At 34.1% G+C, this 22556-nt stretch overlaps 1 protein-coding gene across 17 annotated transcripts in view; it reads left to right on the top strand.

Moving 5' to 3' along the window:
* LOC141450556 (uncharacterized) overlaps positions 1-22556 on the top strand; it is a 542687-nt gene that overhangs the window by 409315 nt on the left and 110816 nt on the right. For all 17 annotated transcript variants that reach the window (XM_074121201.1, XM_074121189.1, XM_074121192.1 and 14 more), the window contains one exon: positions 19319-19621. In XM_074121201.1, the coding sequence (XP_073977302.1) occupies positions 19319-19621 (303 nt within the window). The remainder of the gene's footprint in view (positions 1-19318; positions 19622-22556) is intronic.

The following is a 22556-nucleotide window of genomic DNA, read 5'->3' as shown; positions in this document are numbered from 1 at the left end:
ATCTTTTTCCCGCCAGCCATTTCTTCATATTGGGGAAGAAATAGTAGTCCGAGGGAGCCAAGTCTGGAGAATAGGGGGGATGTGAAACGAGTTGGAACCCTATTTCCATTAATTTTGCGACCACAACTGCTGAGGTGTGAGCTGGTGCGTTGTCGTGATGGAAAAGGACTTTTTGTGGGCCAATCGTGGGCGTTTTTCTTGCAGCTCGGTTTTCAAACGATCCAATAACGATGAATAATATGCACCTGTAATAGTTTTACCCTTTTCCAGATAGTCGATGAGGATTATTCCTTGCGAATCCCAAAAGACAGTCGCCATAATCTTTCCGGCCGAAGGAACGGTCTTCGCCTTTTTTGGCGCAGATTCCCCCTTGGTAACCCATTGTTTAGATTGTTCTTTGGTCTCAGGAGTGTAGTGATGTATCCATGTTTCATCCACAGTGACGAAACGACGCTTAAAGTCCTGCGGATTCTTCTGGAACAGCTGCAAACCGTCCTTGCAACACTTCACACGATTTGAAAATCACTCGACTTCCTCGATTGAAACGAATGCCAAACGACCCTCGTACTACTTAATAGGTGATAAATGCATGCGGTACCTTAAAACGGTACTTTGGAGATAAGCTTAACAGAACTAGAAATAATACAATTTGAGTCGGAAGCTTTTTTAAAAAGATCGGCTGAGATGGTCACTTATTTGATTTATTAACTTGCTGTATATGTTATTACATAACAAAGAAAGGTAAGCACAGTTTTGTGTTTTTTACATTAACACGTAATAAAATTAAATTAGATCAAAACGTTAATTGCAAGTATGATTGATTCATTGGTTGCTCTTAATTCTGTATTTAGTCATACTTATCTCCAAAGAAACCGGATCCATATTAAAAATTCACTATTCATGCGGGATTCCATGAAATTTAGATAATTTTAAGATAATTTCTTGTTTTTTATTTTATGTTACTTCTTTTTTGTAACATAAAATTATTTTTTTATGGAATTTACGTATGTAAAACTTTCTTAATTACTAAAAGGAATTTAGTTGAGAGAAGTCCTGTGAAAGGACAGGAAATTCCTGGTTAAAACCAACGTTCTGAGAAGTATTTCACATGCTAATCACTTGTCCTTGTTTCTGCAATGATGTTATGGTAACTATAAACCTACTAATTCTAACAGTCTTTCGAAATTGTGTAAAATCTAACTCTAAGCCATATGGCGTTCTTAACATACCGAAAAGCACCATTAAATTAATGAAATATTTAAGTACTTTTTTTTTCTTTTTTTTTTTGGCATTGCCTTTCGCCATACAGCCAGCATCGTCTAGGTGCTTATCACTACAATATCACTCACTCTCCATTCTTACTTATAAATACATTCGCTTCACACATTCATCCCTCTACTATATACAACTATTTACATAAACTACAACTAATGGATGGATCAGTACTCTGTATTCCTGCCATCCTTATAGTTTAACCAAAATTAAAATCACGTAATCATTTTCTTCCATTCATTCTAATCAGCTATAACTTTTCATATTTCATTGCTAGCTCTGCTACAGATTTAAGCACATGGATGTTGGTGGAGAATATTATGTTTTCGTAGCGAAGTGGTGCATCTAAATACCTGTATAAGTCGTCAAACATTCGTTTCCTTTCTACTACATAACGTGGACATATCATTATTATATGTTTGAAATCCTCCTCCTCATAGCAATCTACGCAAAGAGGAGAGGACCTTTTGTTTATCCTGTGAAGATAAGATCCGCACACAGCGTGGTTCGCTCTCAGCCTGCTTATTGTCGTAACAACCCCATTTATTAGTGACAGTTCCCTTATAAACCATGGTTGTCTAGGTATCTGCCATAGTTTTATAGAGTCTCCCTTTATTACCATTACTGTAATCTGTCTGCCAGTTTTGTAGAGCTGCTTTTGCAATTATGCACTTGATATCCTCCTGATAATGATCTCTTGTTTGGAGTATGAGTAACGAAATTATATGCAAATTGTTTTCAGGATAAGAATTCATCCTCTTTTAAAAATGTGAAATTTACTGAATTTAAATTTCATACAGTAATTTCATTTATACAAATATATCTAATACAATTCAAGATTATGCTATTAAGATGTTGTAAGCAGTGATATATTGCCTGTTTGCTAATGGAGACTAACGTATCCATTTCTTCAGCGATATCTATTTCTTAATAGGATCACTCCCGTTATATTCAGTCATTGATGAGAACTTGGAACTTGAACAGCGGTCCCAAGCGATCACATGAAATCCAATATCTCCCTCCGGCTCTCATCTTACCAAAATGAAAATCTCTTCTCTCCTGCCAATATGACATTAGTATCGAGAAATATCACTTTATAGGTTTGCTTAGATTTCTAATTTTAACAACTTGCTTGGTTATGTTTTTTGTCTCTTGCCTTTAAGAAGTCGATTAAGGGCATTTCCAGATAGACAGGGCGGTACAACTTTGTTGTAAAGTTCCATTTCTGTGTTCTTTAGTGACATGCCGCCTGCAAAATAAAAGTATAGGAACCCAGCTTTCCGGAGTGCCACTTAACGAACAGACGTTTAGTAATTTGAAATTTCTCTTGAAAACAGCTTTGTGTGCACAATAACACTTAGATTATTAGTTTTATCATTAAAAAGAAAAATGCTTTAGGGACAATTTTTTGGTAGACTCCCCTTTTAAGACACAATTCGGTGTAATTCACGGTTTTACAAACTATATTATATTGCTGTTAAGGATTAAATTTCACTCAAATTTTCGGAGTTTAAAATAAATTTGTGAATTAAAACCTTGAAAATAGTAATAAGAGTAGTTTGCTATTCGCCTCTGTCCACGGCACCTAGTAAATGGTAGTTGGACATTAAGCCCCGCCTGAAAAAATAGGCGATTTCATTACTTTACTTTAGTGATAAGAGTAAGTCATATGAGTATTTTCTAATTTGCTTTAACCCTGGGGACTCTTGGGATAGGGTATCTTCAGGTATTATACTCTTGGGATAGGGTATCTTCAGGAATTATACTGATAAATTAATTGTAAATTGGATTTGTCTACATAATTTAATCTGTAATTTTTTGCAAGGTAGCTGCTATAAAGGTGCATGTGTGTTAACCTCAAAGGTAACCGCAAAAAATAAAAATAATTAGGCTATAATTAGCAATCTTCTTCCCAATTGGATGAATGAATAAGTCACCAAAATAGATGAAAAGGCCTTTATCATTTATATGGCTTAAAGTAATTCACAAATCAAAAGGAAATATAGTGCCCAAGATTGGTTCATAATTTTAGATATTTAGGTTTTTGTTTTACCCTTTTCCAGATAGTCGATGAGGATTATTCCTTGCGAATCCCAAAAGACAGTCGCCATAATCTTTCCGGCCGAAGGAACGGTCTTCGCCTTTTTTGGCGCAGATTCCCCCTTGGTAACCCATTGTTTAGATTGTTCTTTGGTCTCAGGAGTGTAGTGATGTATCCATGTTTCATCCATAGTGACGCCACGACGCTTAAAGTCCTGCGGATTCTTCTGGAACAGCTGCAAACCGTCCTTGCAACACTTCACACGATTTCGTTTTTGGTCAAGCGTGAGCAATCGCGGCACCCATCTTGCGGATAGCTTTGTCATGTCCAAATGTTGATGCAAAATATTATGTACCCGTTCATTCGAGATGCCCACAGCACTAGCAATCTCACGCACCTTCCGTCTTCTGTCATCCATCACCATATCATGGATTTTATCAATGATTTCTGGAGTAGTAACCTCAACAGGGCGTCCAGAACGTTCAGCGTCACTTGTGCCCATATGGCCACTCCGAAAATTTTGAAACCACTTATAAACTGTTCTAATCGAAGTTGCAGATTGACCATAATGTTTATCAAGCTTCTCTTTAGTCTCCTGAGGCGTTTTGCTTTTCATAAAGTAGTGTTTAATCAACACACGAAATTCTTTTTCGTCCATTTTTTGAAAATCACTCAACTTCCTCGATTCAAACGAATGCCAAACAGAAAGAAATAGACCGATCTGGCTGAAACTTGGTGTGTGTTCTTCCAAGAGATGCTACTAACTAAACATAACCTCGATACGCGCCAGTAGTGCTGTCTCTCTGACTTTGCACGGACTTTTCAAACGACCCTCGTAGAGAGTAATACAAAAACAAAAGGCGCCACGGTAGCCGAGCGGTTAGGGGTGAGACCAGTAAAGCTAATATGTATTGTGGTACTGAGTTTGATTCCAAGTCAAGGCCTTGGATTTTATTTAATGGTTAATATGAGAAATTTACAGTAAATTATGTTTGCTAGTCGCCTCCGTCCGCGACATCTAATTGGTAGTTGGACGTTAAGCCCTGCCTGAAAAAATAGGCAATTATTTTACTTTAGAAAAACAAAAAATAATTTCTAATTGAAGAAAAGAAGAAATTAAAGAAGATTTACAAGTTTGATTCTCATCCCTTCCATACCTATCTGTTTTACAAACACAAAAGGGAAGGCGCTATTTTGTCACTGCAATCAGTGCCTCCAACCAGTAGTGATGCGATTAGCAAGTTCAACTTTAATCAATCGCAAACTGTGAGCTACGTAATAAGATAACGCTTGCTCAGATAACATTGCTCAGATCGAATTGAGAATTAAGGAAAAAAAATGGTAAAAAATCAATGGTATTGAAGCACCTATAGACCTAAACTACAATCAAAAGCTAGCTCCTAGGCATCACACACGTTTACGAGAGTAAATTCAATAATGGCACCAAAGCTGAAACCGGAGTGCAACAGTTGTTATAGAATCGAAGGAATGATATCAGCTCGTGGAAATGGCTTACACCTGTCAATCCCAATGAGCAACTATATTTCGAAAACTAGTAAAAAATAAAAAAAATCATAAAAGACAAATGAAAATCGATTTTTTTGTTTTTAATTGAAAAACGTCCCTTTTTGTACAACCAATTATATACGAACATGGTCTTAAATAAAACAATTTTACGAATCAATAATAAGCCAAATAAGCACGTTGAATTCTAAAGTTTGCCGATTAACAAACCATACTGAGTTATTTGATTTGAAATAATATCTTTGTTGAAATACCCGCTGTGAGGTTAATTTCTTATTTTAGATGTTGATTTAGCTTCTTCATATAACGCTTCTTGTATTCTTAATCTCCTCGTGAATACATTTCTATATTTCTATTATGTATTTCCCAGATGAACACAAAGTATTAACGGCCGTCAAGGATTCCCCGCTGAGTATTAATCTAAACTCTGCCAACTACGATAAACTGATCCTTAAAAAATAATAAAAATAAAATAAACAGTTGTGTTTTAAAAATAAAATCGCCTACTGACCGTTATAAACACTATATTTTTTCCTTTAACTCCTAATCAAAATAAATATTTGAATAACATATTTATTGCTTTGTTTAATTTTTAAATAACGATGTTGCATGCATTAGAATTAAGTGCGAGTTTGAGAGGTCGTTAACAATATTTCTATCTCGAAAATTTTATTACCTTTACGAGAAAATAAATTTAAACATAATGCCCGTTATAAACTAGCGTTTTTTTTTTTATTGTTACGATTTTTCTGCTTTTCATTGTAGATCTTATTGGATAATTTCAGTTCCCCCTTCAAGCAGACACTGTATGTATTTCTTACTTAAATTCCCTGTGTTGATATACTCGTCATGTTGTACAGCTTTATTTTATTTAACATTTTGAATTCTGTTTAATGTTATAGATATGGGTCTGGTTGTTGGAGGAGATGCGAACACAAAATATCATCGCATTGTTCGCAGTGATCATTGTAATTTTGTGTTTCAAGTGCGACAAATTACTTAAATGCGTATTGATGTTTTGCAAATTACTCTAGAGCACTTTCTATCAATGAACAGTTTATATTTTCAATAGTAATGAGAGGAGTAGCTCTTTTCGAAATTCAGTGCCACGATAGCCGAACGGTTAATGGCGAGACCTGCAAAGCTGTCTATTGTGGTACAGGGTTCGATTCTCCAGTCTAGTCCTTGAATTTTATTTAATGTTTAATCTGAAAACTTTTTGAAATTCAAGACTTGTTGGTCAATTATTGAGTGAATTGCCCAGAATTCCGTGATGTTGACGATGAATTGCTTTTTCCCAAGTGTTGGCTGAGATTGATTTTTATCAATTTGTAGCAAATTCGTTAAGTTTATGAAATCGTTATCTCTGTTGCCTAATCTAACCAGGTTGTTCATTCTCATTTCTTTTAATCATTAATACCTTTTTATTATTTTCGTGTTATTCTTGTGCTCAATTATTTTAGCATTTAATATTTGTGTACTCGCTCTTGTCTTATTCTTCTATACTGGGTATATACGGAGGAGTGATCGAAACTTCGGGAGGTGATTCAGCAGCTCAAATGCAACAAAAAATATTCTCTTCACCTTGGCTCGATTCTCAATAGTGTCCAAGATATTTGCATTTTTAACTTTTCCGTCTATGTTCGCGTTTTTCACCATAAAAACGGCCGTAGCTTTTCTATCCTTTATCCTACAACAAATCTGCTTATTCCAAACGAAAGAGCATTAAATTTCCTATAAATCTGCTTGGTACAGAGCCTCAAAACGATTCTTATAACAATGAAATTTTTACTTGAATGTCTAAAAATTTCGTTCTCGATGATTTTGGTTAAAATTTTCAACTGCATTTTCTCAATGGTTAATGAATCAAAGAATCACATAATTTCAGAAAAAGTTGCGCATTTATTGAGCTTCAAGATTATATCGATTTTTTTGGTTTTTAATAAAACCCTACCCCGAACAGAGGGGTGTAAATGCAGAAAACTGGGATTTTGCGAACTGACTTTTCATTACTAATTTACTCAAATATCAATTTTTACACTTTAGTAACCATTTTAGTTTAGAACAATTAGTATTTTATAAAACGGAAGTAAAAAATAAAGTAGCAATAAAACACAGAAGTGAAAAAGTACAATAGGCAGGTGCCTAGTTAAAATTGCTACAAAAATTGTTCGAACTATTCAAACAAGGAAGTGGGAAAGAATTGTGGCAAATTTTTAGTTTCTTGACTACAATTGTTTGTGCAACATATTTTAACGACATAATGGAGGTTTTTTTCATCAAGTTAATTAAAATAATTCAAAACTAATCAATTTTTGGAGAAGGAACAAAAAGAATATAACCATTTTATTTTTGAATTATTATTAATTAACTTTGATAAAAAAAAATCTCCATTATGTCATTCAAATAAGTTGCACAAACCATTGTAGTCAACTACTGTGTTTTATTGCTACTTTACTTTTTACTTCCGTTTTATTAAATAATAATTGTGAAAAACTAAAATGGTTACTTTTCTTTTTGTTCCTTCCCCAAAAATTGACATTTGAGTAAATTAGTAGTGAAAAGTCAGTTCGCAAAATCCCACTTTTCTGCATTTACACCCCTTTGTTCGGGGTAGGGTTTTATTAAAAACCAAAAAAATCCATATGATCTTGAAGCTTGAAGAATTATAGGGCAAATCCTCCTTTATAACTGTAATTTTTTTACAACATCCCGGAAATAATAGATTTTGAAAAAAGTTGTCGGAGGTTGGGAAAAAAAACCGGCAGTTACAAAAATTGTTGTTGTTATCCATGGACTTGTTCTTTTTCTTGTTATCTTTTTTTGTAAATAACGTTCACGCCTAAACGTCGATTTGTAATTTAATGTAGATGATTTGGTATATCTTTTGCTTTAAACAACCTTTATACTTAACTTTTAAAACTGCAAGCTTTTGTTAAGGAGTTGTTATTAGTAGGCCATCACTTTTCTTTTTCATTTTCAGCTTTTTGAGCGACAAATGAATCAAAATAAAAAAGTGTATAGAAGGGGGATTATATTTTCTTAATTTTCATGAATCTATGTTTTATATCTAAAAAAATATGTCGTAACAAAATTGTTATTGGTTGAACAGACAATATGAACCTTGTGTTGAAAAAGAAACGAACTAAGATGGGGCAATTGCAACAATTATCTTTCACTTGAAGATTCCATGGTATAATTTGTAAAGGGGTTTATTAAAATGTAAATTAAGCTAATTATCACTGTAGTCTTTCACTATTCCGTGGGCGCCGCTTCAAATTATCATGAACACTGGACGAGAGGGCATCAAGATGAGCGAGTAGGATTCCAGCTCGAGGTACAATGAATATCTTCTTGCTAGCATCTAGAGACCCCTTGTTTGTCTCGGCCACAAATTGTTCTAAATGAGCCGACTAGAACAATAGTATACTCTGGTGTTATTATTTTTGACAGCTCCTCCTCGTCGTCTTGCCATCTCTCAGGTATTCACTAGAATATCGCTGACTATATCATCACAGGCACGTTCCACAAATATAAACATATACGCTGCGTGTATGTAAAAGAAAAAAAACTAAATAAAGACTGGAAAGAAAGGGAATTAAATAAAATTAACAACTCTATGACAATTGGCTGCAGACAATCGATCCTCTGTCTGAAAGGTCTTTCTGTTTCTTGTACAACCAGTAAAAGAATAAGCAACTAAACAACACAGCTAGATCTATGTACACTTGTCTCGGGTACCGTTGCACGTTACGCAATACAAACAAAAGGCTACTGAACGGTTATCCGTTTTTTTATTACTATTTTTAGAAAGGTATTGTTTATTATTCATATTTAGTTAATCCAAGGACTGTCAAGGAAATCCGTAAGCTTTCTCTTACTCCACTATCAGCAGGAAACATTGAGATATTGTTATGGCATTTTCTTTGTTATTGCATTGTACTGCTATAATATTATTATTGTTTGCTTTGAAGCGCGTCAACATCTGTTCTGGAGCTTTTTACCGGCTTCCGGTCTGAGTACTCTCATTGCTGACCACAATATCCATCACCGGACAGTGGAAGCTCCCAGCAAGAGCAAATTTCAGGATTAACAGCTGAATTCAAACCAGGGATCTCCATTTTGGAATCCAGCTAATCCCTTATTTATTATTTCTTTTTTAATGATTTAAGGGCGCGACAACATCTAAGGTTATTAGCGCCCGGAATTTTGTTTCAGTGCACTGCCGGCCTCCGGACAGTGTTCTCTCGTTACAGACAACACTGTCCATCACCGGACAGTGAGCTGTAAGAAGCTCCTAGGAAGAGAAAATCTAAGGGTCAGCAGCTGGATTAGAACCCGGGACCTCCGCGTGGGAATCCAATACGCTAACCTCAGAGCTAATCCTTTCCCTGCTAATCCCTTATTATTATAATTATTGTATTACAGAATTATTATTATTATAGGTATTGTATTATTGGGTAAAATTTTCAAAATTGATCTTTCTCTGGAAATATCCGTTTTTTAAAAGAAAAATTAGGCATTTGTTTGTCTGTAAAAAAATAACTGAGAAATGGTAAATCGATGAAAAAATTCAAATTTGATGTTAGGAATCAGTGTCAGACTCTGTAACCGGACTTTACTAAATCGATTTTCAATTTTAGGGGGGGATTTTCTTGAAAATAGCTCTAAAAAAAATTTTCTTTACGATTTGTAAATCCTTTGCACACAAGTATAATATTTGTTGGAAATGAAGCAGTCTTAATTACTATCGTTAAGGCAATTCTGCAGCTAGAGCTGTTCACTAAAGTGTTGTTTAGCGACAATGATGTATCATTAAAAACAGAATAAATTTGGAGGTTTTTAGCTATTTCATTTTTCGCGCAAAATACTTTTTAAAAAATTTTTATGAATCGCGGGAATAAAGATTCTTGTAAGTGATTCACCTTTTTGTCATTATGTGAAAATATTCTGAATGAAGAACACCTCCTAATAAGGAATTGAAATACCAAATCAAAATATAGCTTAGTTTGAAAAGTCATTAAATAAATTATTAAAAACTAATATATTGGTGATTCTTACACAGATATGGCATCAAATTCAATATACCTAATTATTCATATTGTAAAAATAATAAGCTGGTTATGAAAGTAAATTAAAAATCACGAGCCTATCAGAAATCAGCTGGCCATTATCAAAACTATGATGGCAACAACAAACATCGGAATCATTCTAAATAATAGTAAGTAAGGTATGTAAAGCACTTGCACTTCTTGAAAGAGAAAAATATAGCAATAAAATTTTGTAGTGTTTCGCCAAGTTTAGGAGTTAATTAATAAAAAGTCCACCTTTAACCTAACGATCTAGAAGGTCCTTTTGGGACTTTCATATTTTGAGCATTAAAAACATTCAATAATTCCTAAAGTGATTCATAGTGAAGTTCCGAGTAGCAATAATACTTAAGACGAACTGGCTAAATAGTTTATATACGTGACCCAATCCATTAGTCTGGAATTTAGAGGTCATCGCTTACAGGTTGCCCGGTGTTCACAGTCGCTGTCTGTAGTACCGTATTCATATATGGTTTTATCAAATCTAATATTAAAATTGAACCTTATTTTTTATTTATATTGCTCTTGGACTGCTACGCCATTAGCGCTCTTAATATCTGATCTCTCCAAGTTGGGATGACAGATATTCCATTTACCTGTGGGGCGTCCAACTAAACGGTCGCCTGCGAAGTTTGCGGCATCTTCAGGTTTTAGAAATTGGACTCTTTTCTTACATTCATCGACTCAGTTGACGAGGGAGATTGCGTAGTCATACTAATACGAATGGTGTTATTCAACCCCCTTGGATTACACCTTATTCGTTTAAATTCCTCCATTTTTTGTTCTCTGCCTTTGAAAAATATAAAAGATATATATATTAATTTCAAGTTATTAATGTTCAATGTTATGTAGAACCTTACCTAACTTTATTTTTTTAGTAAGTGACTGACGACCCTTATAGTTTCTTATACAGGGTGTTCATTTTAAGACGTCTCAAATGCATTTCATGCTTAAACGGTTAATCTGAGCGAAAAATTGTACAGAAAATTTGTTGCCCGTCACCTTTAGTTTCAGAATAAATGACTTGATTTTAGATTCCTGCCCGCTGACGCGCGACCAAAAGTGAGGGTTCGCTGTTGCCATTTTCATATACACAGTTTTAAAGAGTATAAAAAGTTATGAAAGAAACCGGAAACCGCAATTCGCTATTTTTAATATTAAAGGTGCTAGGCCATTTCAAAATCTGGTATTTATTAATCATATTTCAATTTTTTAACTTGTTATCAAAGAGAAAGAAGAGCATGCGATAGGTCATTTTTATGTATTTTTTCATCCTCTGTCTACTAAAAATATTGCCAAGGCAGTAAAGCTAGTATTTTTCTTAAAATCGGGAAATAAGTCGTTTTCCGAGTGATTTTCTAAGCAAAAATCAAATGTTAAGAGCTTTAGATGTTCTCAAGCATACACAAAATGGCTAAAAATTAATTTTACATCTGTTACAAACAAGAAGGTATAATTATTTTTTGGTAATTTTGGGAGAGTTGCGTTTAATTGCCAAAAAAATTGGAAACCTCCTGCCACATATTTAAGTGATCAATATCTTTCATGTGGAGAATCAAACTTATTCCTTAATTTATCAAATAATGCACTTCACTCAACATGCGAACTATTCTTGACAGATATTGCCTGTTCAAAGACGAATTGCCGCTATTGGTTCACACTTTGCCAGTGAAATTTGGCCGTTGGATAGATTCTTTTTTGCTGTTTTTCTATTATTATGAGCTAATTGATTAATTGTCCATTGTCAATTGTTTGTCAATTATAGGAAGATTTGTTATCTTTTCGGATTGTATGAACCGAAAAGCAAGTCTCGACTATGAAGTTCCACCATCCCCGGTAGAGATGAGATTGACTGAATATTAGTGTCATGGCAACTGGAGATCCTCTCCTTAGAGAATCTACCAATTGCCTGGATTTCAAGCTATTTGAGAACGAGACATAACTTGACTGATCACACTTTTTCGTGTTTTCCCCCTATCCCAAAAAAAGCTCTATTTTTTCAAATATCTTATAATTAATTCAAAGAAAGTCCAAAGCAGTTTTGTTAGAAACAAATTTTATGAAAGATTATGCCTTATTTTCGGCAGGATGTTGCGCCAATGAGTTCGCAATCGTAACTTACTCTTATAACAGTAAGAGACAAGTACTAAAATGTCATTAGTGCAACGTAACTCTACTTTTTATAAACATGATTGAAGTTTAAGTTTATTCAAAACCAAATAAATCATATTGGTTATAGAACAGGACGAAACTTTTTGCAAAATTTCTGTCTGGACGGGTTCAAAGTTCACAGTGTACAAATAATCTAAAGATTTGTTAATGTTATCGCTGTAAGTGTAAATTAAGCTTGAAGTTCGCGCAACACATTTAACTCCCACTTACACCCACTTAGAACAGCTAAATCATAATTGTACAGTTTGATCTTGGCTCTTAAGGGAAGCAAATAGTGAAAATAAAGAAATCTAAAAACGAAATTTAAATTAAACTCTGTGAAGTCATATTCATATATATATTTTTTTTTTCAAGATTTATTATGGTAAATAAAAGTGTCATGTTTATGTAAGTGTAGGTCGCTACAACAGTTTGTTAACGCCTTACAAAATAATGTTGTGTATATGGACAATATTTATATATATATATTTATAATTTTTCCCGACAGAAATTGATATTATACGTTATTTGACAGACCAGACCTTCTAATGAATTACTGCAACTAAATTCTTGAATCACTTGTTTTGATATTAGGTATTCATTTAATTAATCAATGTGTTGAAAAAAAAGAAAAAGTAATAATCAAAATCGCAACTTCTGAAATAATTACCTAATTTAAATTTATCTTACCTCAATAAGAAATACGAGTAGATTTACGATTTGTCGTTTTTACGGAAATACACGTATTTCTCTTAATTATAAAAGCGAGTTTTACTTTATATATTGTATGTGTATCTAAAAAAGAAATCGTAGGAATTTGAAAATTTATATTTCCGCTGGTTACCGTCAGAAGAATAAGTTTTAAGACATAATTGGTCAAACCAGAATAGCTATTTTACTGAAAAACTTGTTTCTATTATACAATTGCACTTGTGCAGTTACCATTGAAACAAGGCACTCGTTTAATTTATTTCAAGGTAACTGAAAAGTTATTAGCCCTAAGGTGTTACCGTTGAAAAATTATTTTTATGGCTGCCCTGTGGAAGAGCTTCCCTCTGAAGTTCTATTTCAGTAAATCGTACTCTTTTATCTCCTATCCTCTGAATATGTAGAATTGAATTTTGATGAAAAACTGCTTCATCGGAAGTATGAATCACTTGAAGATTGCCTTCCGGTTTGTCCCTTTCTCTTTCCAAAGACCTGGGTTTTAGTTTCTAATTCTTTTCACGAAATTATGCTTAAACATGTTGGAACCAACCGTCTTTAATGATGCCTACTTCTTTTACCATTAACTGGATTTAATTCACGTACACTGACACATTCTTTCTTGAAATAATAAAAAAAAGTGCTGACGAACTAAACTGTTTTCAAGTACAAAGACAAGTGCCAGGATTAACAAATTTACTGGAAGATTATAAATAATCAATTCTACCAAGTGACTATGTCATCTATACAAACAGACTATGTCAACTCACTCAGCAAACTGAATACAGAGAAAACGTAAACGAAAAGCACTTTGCAACGAATTGTGGAATAAATTCAACAGATCTCACAAGTAGCCGTCTCCATTGTGTCTTCTAGCTTAAGAACAGTTATTGCCTTACTTTGAAGATTGTTTTTTTTTTTTTTTTAATTTATTTGTTATTCACAATGTACAAAAGAATAAAATGCAATTAGTGAATATGATAAAAGAAGACTTCATGGCTGGATCAGCTTGAGGAGAGAAGCTGCCCACCGGCAACACTCTCGCTGGAGTTTCTTACACTACTGAAGATGGTCACGAGGCCAACAGCGTTTCAGTCGTCGTGGAGGACGATCTGGAATCGTTTTGGAGGCAAGATTTTGAACAAGAGGATTGGTACAGAATGGAAGAGAGTCAAAGAATTTTCTATATTTAGATTTAGATTCGTCAGTTACGTATGAGATTTTGAGATCGTTATGGAGGGTGGAGTTAGAGACATAAAATGGAGAATTCGTAATCTGACGGAGTATTTTGGATTGGAAGGACTGGATCTTTTGTGAATTAGAAAGTTTGTCTGAACCCCACAGTTCGAGTCCGTAAGTCCAGATAGGTTTAAGTACGCTGTTGTATATTAGTTTTTTATGTTCCAGTGTTAGCTTAGATTGTCTGCCAATTAGTCGTAACAGTAATTTGTTTCGTCGGTTGAGTTCAAGTCTTTTCAGTTTAGTGTGCGGATTCCACGTTAATCTTTTGTCGATACACATCCCAAGGTAGCGAACTAAATTAGCAGAAGGAAGAGGAATTGAGTTGAAACTTTCAGAGGGACAAGAATTACGACGCAGAGTGAAAGTTATCCGCTCGCACTTTTGAGTATTGAATTTGACTTTCCACTTTTTGGTCCAGGATTCTAGTTTGTGTAGATGAGACTGTAGATGAGAGGAAGCTGTAGTGGCGTCTGAGTTAGAAGAGAAAATAGCAGTATCGTCAGCGTAAGTGCAGAGCAGTGTGTGCAGAGTCAGTTGGTAGGCCCAGGGTTCTAGTTTGTGTAGATGAGAGGAAGCTGTAGTGGCGTCTGAGTTAGAAGAGAGAATGGCAGTATCGTCAGCGTAAGTGCAGAGCAGTGTGTGCAGATTCAGTTGGTAGGCTCAGGATTCTAGTTTGTATAGATGAGACTGTAGATGAGAGAAAGCTGTAGTGGCGTCTGAGTTAGAAGAGAAAATAGCAGTATCGTCAGCGTAAGTGCAGAGCAGTGTGTGCAGAGTCAGTTGGTAGGCCCAGGGTTCTAGTTTGTGTAGATGAGATTGTAGATGAGAGGAAGCTGTGGTGGCGTCTGAGTTAGAAGAGAGAATAGCAGTATCGTCAGCGTAAGATCCAGCCTTTTCTTTGTAGGTCCTCAGCATGGTTGATGGACTGATTTGTTGACACCACTACTCTTGAGTATGATGGGGCGCTGATCGTCAGCCTTTTTTATGAACTTTAGGCTCTAGTTAAATTAATAATTGATTAATTAATCAATTTAGGTCATTATGATAATAGGTTACATTTGAAGGAAGGTAAAGGAGTCCTTGTTTCCCAGAAATTCCTTTAAAATCTAATTTCGTGAAAAGAATTGGAAACAAAATCACAGGTCTTTGCAAAGAGGTGCATTGAAACCGCAAGTTAATCGAGCAAGAGATTCATATTTGCGTTCAATCAGTTTCTATCAAAATTCAATTTTGTAAAACATATTCAACTCTTAACTAACAATACTAGTATGCAGTCACGCCTTGCATTCATGGAGAATACGCCCCTGAATTTGAAGCATTTCCTCATAAAGACAATGTTACGAGTCTAACATATTAGTTTGCTAGTTCATCTTGTTTGTTCTCTTGTTTTACTCGAGGTATGCTGATGACTCTAGATTCCATTTGATGGTGGTCAAGTTTCTGGCTTTCTTTTACTAACCTTATCTCACTGAAGACCAACTTTGTTGTAAAAACTCTTGTAAACCGTCCACAGTAAAAATGTAGTAGGTAGTCTCATTCAGCTATCTTGAAAATATATTAAGTATTTAACAATTCTGTGTGTCTGACCTTTAGAATTTAGTTCAGTGCAAAAAAAGATGTGTGATTGATAAAGATGTGCGTAGTTGGTGTTCAGATAAATAAATACATAATTACACTAATAGTAACAAACAATAAATGACTATCATTGACAAAGAAAGCAAATCCATTACTAATGATCATTTTTCATAGTTAACATATGGATATATAATTAAACAATCCTTCAGGCACAATAAACAATGAGTAAAATTGATATTAATAACATCGCTGGGAAGAATCATTTACCATTACCAGTCAGAAATAGAATTAAAACAAGAAATGTATTATATATGGAGAAAACAATAAATAATAGAGAGGTGGAAGTCGGCCGTGTGTGGTTGTTATAGTAACTGAGACAAATTGAAAGTATGCGATCGCCGACATAATTACTTTGGTTATTAATGGGCGGACATGTGATTCAGCATGAATAAGACAAATTGTTATTAGAGACCATGATGTTATCAATTTAGCGATGACCAATCATTTAGCTTTTCTCTATTACTCTTCTTTATTTCGTTTAATCTCTTACCCGTTTATGACGATTTCAGTGATTGAAATATCTCTGGAAACAAATACCACAAAGTAATGGCAGACGATTACCAGCCTGTACATGTGGCAGATTTATTAAGACATTTCACAGCAGTGGATAGATAGGAATATATCCTCCTTACCATAATATTACGATTCTAAATAATATATTTTTTTTAGCCAGCGTGAGAAGCGTAATTTTCAAAAACACGCAGCCAATAAAAATTCACCACTACCGTTGTCATGGAAGTTTAAGTGCTTTGTTTCATAACAAAACATTTTAATGCTAGTCGCATCATATAATTGTTAAAATACAGGTTTTCTTTCGGCCAAGTAATTGTAGATGACTGGCTGCCATTTTGTTTCATTTAGAATAACACGTTGGGTGAAGTCCCGTGGCCAAGACCGGTGATGGAACCAACTACCATATCTCAGCTTGGCAGCACTGGTGGTCTATTGTACAGTTAATCGGGACTGCAAGCTGCTTGGCAATATAATTTATGATTTATCAGTAGATATTAACATTAATAAATATATTACTCAAAGCAGTCTTCCATACAATTTAGCTTTCTGTATGGCCGCTGTCCATGTTAAAATCAACTTCAACAGCAAGGTTCAGCATAATAAAAACACTACTTAAGTTTTCTCTTGAATAATCTATATTTTTATGTTTAATAAAATGTACTACCACTGATTGATTCATCATGTTTCTCTTTTATGTAAGACAGTTTTTCTTCTAGAAATGAATTTAGTATACTTAGGATGCTGCCATTTCACTCTTCTTATAAAGACCAACAATGCATTCAAAACCTTGAAAAGCTATTCAAGACAATACACTTTTCGCTACATTAAATTTTCATTATTAAACAGAGAAAGTACTTGATATCCATTTTAAAAGGGATTCATCTTGTTTTAAGAACGACTACTATTGTAGGCCATGAAGGGGTTAACAAAAAGAAAGCAGAAAGCATTTTTGTCTATTTTACTCTTACATTTTACTCTAATGTTCTGACTATAACATGTCATAGATCTATTTAAACTACGAGTATAAGAACCATTTATTCAGCACATGCATTCAGTGAACTTAATGAACTCGAAGTTTGCGAAGTAAAGCTTGTCATCTCTTTTCTTCTAGTAACCATTCTTCGATCTCTGAACCACGCCAACATTGCTAACGGTCATAATCAAATACTATAATTTTTAAATTATTGTAGTGTATTTTAATATTTTTTCCTAATGAAGCACAAAATGCACAATTCAGATCTGAATGAATCAAACGCCTCCTGTTCTGGTTTGGTGGCTTCACATAGTTCTTGCCACGCCTGATTCCTAAATTCCGCTCGATAATTACTTTTTTTATTCATTTCTCTCAGCTTCACTGAGATTCTGTCAGTATAATTCGGAAGATAGACTTTCTTAAGGATGAAAGAACGCGCTAAAATGGATGGAATTACTTTGTACGGATATAGGTAATGTTTATGGTCTTTTGTAATGTATCAGAGTGATTTTTTACTGTCCTAGTTAATGCGCAAGGTATAATTAATTATCGTTTAGCTCCCAGCAATAGATTGCGGTAACCACCCCAAAACTGTTGAAAATATTTAATTTAAATCTTTATTTTGAAATAAGTAGAACTCTGCTTACAAGTTTCATTTTCTCTTACAGTTCTTTCACCTTAATCTGATTTAAACTATTATCAATTTCATTCCTTAAATTTTCTCTGAAAATTTATTTAATGAGTTCTGAGACGTTAGTCTTTGCGTTCTGAGACGTTAGTGAGATCAATTTGAAACTGGACCAAAGTATTTCGGCTAGTGTCCTGCTTTCAAAATGGGTAGTTCATGGAAATTAAATGTTTGAGCTCTTCTCCCACATTGTGATGTGTTCTATAAATATCTTGCTCTCAGATATTGTTACGAGTATTAGTTTTTTACACAATCTTCCATTCTAGAGCAGAATCTTTAGACGGAAGTTACAGAAGTTCATCCCACTCAAACAGTGTACCATCTTTCTTCGTAAAACACTCTAAATGGAATAAAGCAATTTTTATAATTGACGTAATTTTTGTATGTAGGTGTTTTTATGATTTATGTTTTGTACTTTTTGTTTTTAAGGAGTTCTGAAACACAACTGAATATTAATTTCCATACTCTTTAAAAGGAAATTCCATTACTAAAAGGAAAATATTGCAACTGTTAATTTATATTTAATGGAGTATAAGAAAGAAAAACTGTCTGAATCAATGACATCATCAACTTCCATCGGTGTAACAAAGATGTTACTCACCAATTGTAGCACCTAATCTGTACATGAATGAATCCAACGTCCAATGACATACCCACAGATCAAAGAATCTTAAGGAATCTCAAAAGACATTTATTCGAAAAAATTTAAAAAGCAGAAGATCAAAAACGTCTTAAGTAAAACTTGATTGGCATGTTTCGCAATCAGTCAACGAATATAAATTTTGTTCGGCTTGCAATTTGTCGTTATTGAGTTGCATTCTGGAATGAAAAACAAAATGTACTTCTAAGGAAAACTATATAAAAATAAATACTTTCGCGTGGTCAAGCAATGTCTGCTAGATATCGGTATTGGGGAATACCTTGGCGGAATAAGGTATTATTTCAGCCGAATAATACCTTCACTATCTTTGCAGCTCCGTCCAGTTCTGTCTGGATATCTAGACAAGAATCTAGTAAAACCATCCAATAGATTAATAAATTTTTAAAAACGGCACAATTTAACAAAAATATTTGGAAATTGAAACGCTAAATTGTATAATTTAACTTTAAAAAAATTGTATAACGCAGAATGCTTAAATGATTTGTGGTGGATGGTTTGCTGCAAACTTCTCTATGGTGCAGACATAGCGCTGGGAGGCTGATCTAATCTTGCGAGCCGCTCACTCTAGATTTATCGTTGTAATAAAGTTTGAATTTTTTTTTGTTTTTTAATATTTTTGCTTAATTGGGCATTTAGAAAATTACAGCCAGCGATAAACTGACAGAACTTTTTTACTTATGTGAAAGAGCCTAATCTAAATTCTGAACACGAGACCAGATGCTTGCCAGCTATCTTAACTTTTGATTTCCCTCTTCTACATGCTTAATTTGATTATTTATTTCCCATGTTAACAATTCCTTTTTTTTGGTTTGGTTTGTTACAGACTGATTTGGATGATTATCTGGTGAAACAAGAGCTTCACAGGTTAGATTTAGAAGTATCGGCCGAATTACTCGACAAACCTCGTCGTGAATCTGCTTCGCAAATAGACGATTTCTTTGAGCCGCGCACATCTTCCTTGAGCTACGTTTCACAAAGGACTGTACTGTCGCAAGATGAAGATGTATTTTTAAAACCAGCACCTTTGTGGGAAGACATAGCTTCTAGCATACAAAAATTGGATCCAGAAAATGCGGAAATGCTTGCTTCTGTTACCCAAGTTAAAATGGAATTTCCTGATGACCAGGTATTACAAATGTTCTTCTTTTTATTAAATTTATAGTGATTAATTTACTTTTATTATAAATATAATTAAGATATGCCTTTATTCTTGCCATGAACTTGAAGAGCAGTACCTACAGTAATAGTGAACTATAAGGCTACATCCCAAGTATTTTGCAGCCTTGAACTCCCTGGAGCATTAGTACTCTTACACGATCCACGTCCTGAGGCCTCGTATACTCTTTTACCATCCACCGATTTAAATAATCGTCTTGTCTAATCATATCTCAAAAACTTAGATGTGATATATAAAACACATTTTTGCTCTGTGATCCTTTTCTACTGCTAACTCAGTGATCTGCCACAGATCAGTTCTGTCTCTGTTCTGTCAGAATCACCTTAGCTCCTCCATATTGGCTATTTCTCCAACTGACCTTAAGCTCTTTGGGTAGAGTACTGGAAGTAAACTTTGAGCAGATAAATGTTTCATGGGGAAAAAAAGATTAGTTTCAGTCTTACCAAACTTTTAAAGCTCATTAGCATTTTCTAGGTAAGGTATTTTGAGACCATACTTTTTTTGCTGTTGTTGGATATAACATATTGTTTTTCTGAAGACTGCTAAAGTATTCGATGATTTATGATTAATTGGTGAGATTAGATAAGCCTCAGCCATTGACAGACTGGCGGTGACTAAACAGTTCTCAAGGTTATCATATTTCCAAATTTCATTTTTGATCTCCTTCGAATATTTTGTGTTTAAACATATTTTTTTTTAATGTTATTGTTAGGGAACGGTCATCGTTTTAATTCTGTCCAGGAGTGTGGGAAAAAAAATGAATTTAATCTGTATTAATTAGGCAAGAAATTCGTCCTCTTTTTGTTATTTAAGAATTCTGTTTTAAATTACAGAATAAACAGTTAATTTTTATTTATGTTAAGGAAAATAGTTTCTACAGTTATCTGTTTTAGGATTTTTAGTCTCCTCATATTTTAGAGTCTATCAGAATCCATTAATTAGTTGGTAGCAGAGTGAGGTATAATTAATTTATTTCAGAGTGCCACCTTTAAACCGGTTTCAATAATATTGAAGAAGTTTTTGCTTTACCTCAAATTACGCTTCCAAACATCAGATAAATTAACTGCTGCAATAGAAATGCTACAAAACGCAATGTTCTCTAATCAAAACTGTTGGTCTAACAGTAACACAAAACAAAACAAAAAAAATGTTTTGTAAATTATTACAGCTAATGCGCCAGATTCATGGTCTCAATTACTTAATCTGCTGTACACAACTCTTGAGTTATAATCGAACCTAAAATTACCCAAGCCTTGGTTGTTAGATCTAGTCGGACTATTTCACGAAGTCGAACTTTATCTAGTTTTTTGCTAAAGGTAACACTATGAAAGATAACATGTAACTAAAACACTGTACGCGCTATTCTTGTACAATAGAATTATATTGTGAAATTAATAGTACAAAATTGTTGTGTTGGCAACAAATGCTGCGGTGTCGCTTTTATATTTAAATGTAGCCACATACTTTATTAAGTGCAAGGCCGATCTAATTAGCTGCGCCACTTTGGTCTTTCTTTATTCTTAATTACTTTAAATTCTTATTTTTTTTTAAACTTTATTAGTTTCTTCAAATAAGCTCGCATTGCCAATTAATGGCACATGTGAACTACTTTAAGAAAAAGTCCCAGCCGAAATGAATTTATTTAAAAACCTAGCCTTAAAGATTTTATTATATATATAAAATATAAATTTATCTTATTTTATATCTTCATTAACTTTTATGGATCTTCAAAGGAATGTAATAAAATAAATTTAATTTAAAATTTACATTCTAAGTAATTCACTTTTTATACTAAATAATTTATCTTAATAAAAAGTTAGTAATAAATAAAAGGATGTTTATGGGTAATATTTTAAAACTCTTGTTTATTTAGAAATGAGGTCACTAGCATAGAGATTCCAAGCCCCAGTGCACTAGAGAAGTATAAAATGAAAGTACGAGTATGATGAGATTGTGAGATCAGAATTACTTTGCTAGAATATGAAGACAGATTGGGTGAGTTTGGTGAAGAGACCGAATTGGTAAATAGCCTTGTTCTTTCGACGGTCAGTAAACCTGGTCTTCAGGTTATCATAGTTTGCGCTATGGGAACGTAAAGACTCGTTACTGCTCAGGTGCCAAACGGGGTGGCTCCACTTTCACGAGAATTATGGATAAATGCTAAGATTATGGCTTGAAGGACCTGCCCTCTAAAGCCTGTAAAGCAGGGATTGTAAAACCCGCTAATATCCACAACGAGTAGCCTGTATTGTGTTTACTTTGATTGTGAAATGGAATTATAAAGTCACAACGCCTTTTAGGTTTAATCATTTTTATCTTCTAAAAAACTTACCACTACAGCCCATGAACGGCTACGACTTTGCTACTTTCTCTCTCGACCAGTCCGATTTTTATTGAAAATATTTTTATTAACTAAGAAGGACAATGAGGAACGTCCAGTAAAATACTGACGAGAACAAAAAAATAGTCCGATGAGGTAATGACATGCAGTAGTCCTCTGGTTGGTCTTAACTCAAGGCCACTCTTGAGATTTCACATTCCACGTGTTACAGGCATGTCGCGTGATTGCAATTCGATAGACCACAAGTCCATGAGCACGAATCTCAAGCATTTGGAGCTTTGCCAAGCTACACTTCGTAAGATCAAGGATTATGTGCATATCTTCCCAGAATTGTTCAAATTCTTTAATTCTTATTGGTATAAGCATTTTACTTTTCGTACTATTAATTGGTAAATGTTGGGATTAGAATTTTTGGTTTTTGTACGCTAAAGTAGAAAATCTCGCTATTGTGGCCTTCTGCACGATCTACAACATTCTAATAAGCTCAAAGTTGGCTTATTTTTTCAACACAGAAGAGCGAAACGCAAATTTCCTGCAATAAAA

Source organism: Rhodnius prolixus, unplaced genomic scaffold (assembly GCF_049639745.1).
Source record: "Rhodnius prolixus isolate KJV_2025 unplaced genomic scaffold, Rpr scaffold_2, whole genome shotgun sequence".
Taxonomy (NCBI): domain Eukaryota; kingdom Metazoa; phylum Arthropoda; class Insecta; order Hemiptera; family Reduviidae; genus Rhodnius; species Rhodnius prolixus.
Note: the sequence above shows the minus strand (reverse complement) of the source record. Positions and strands in the feature narration are given on the sequence as shown.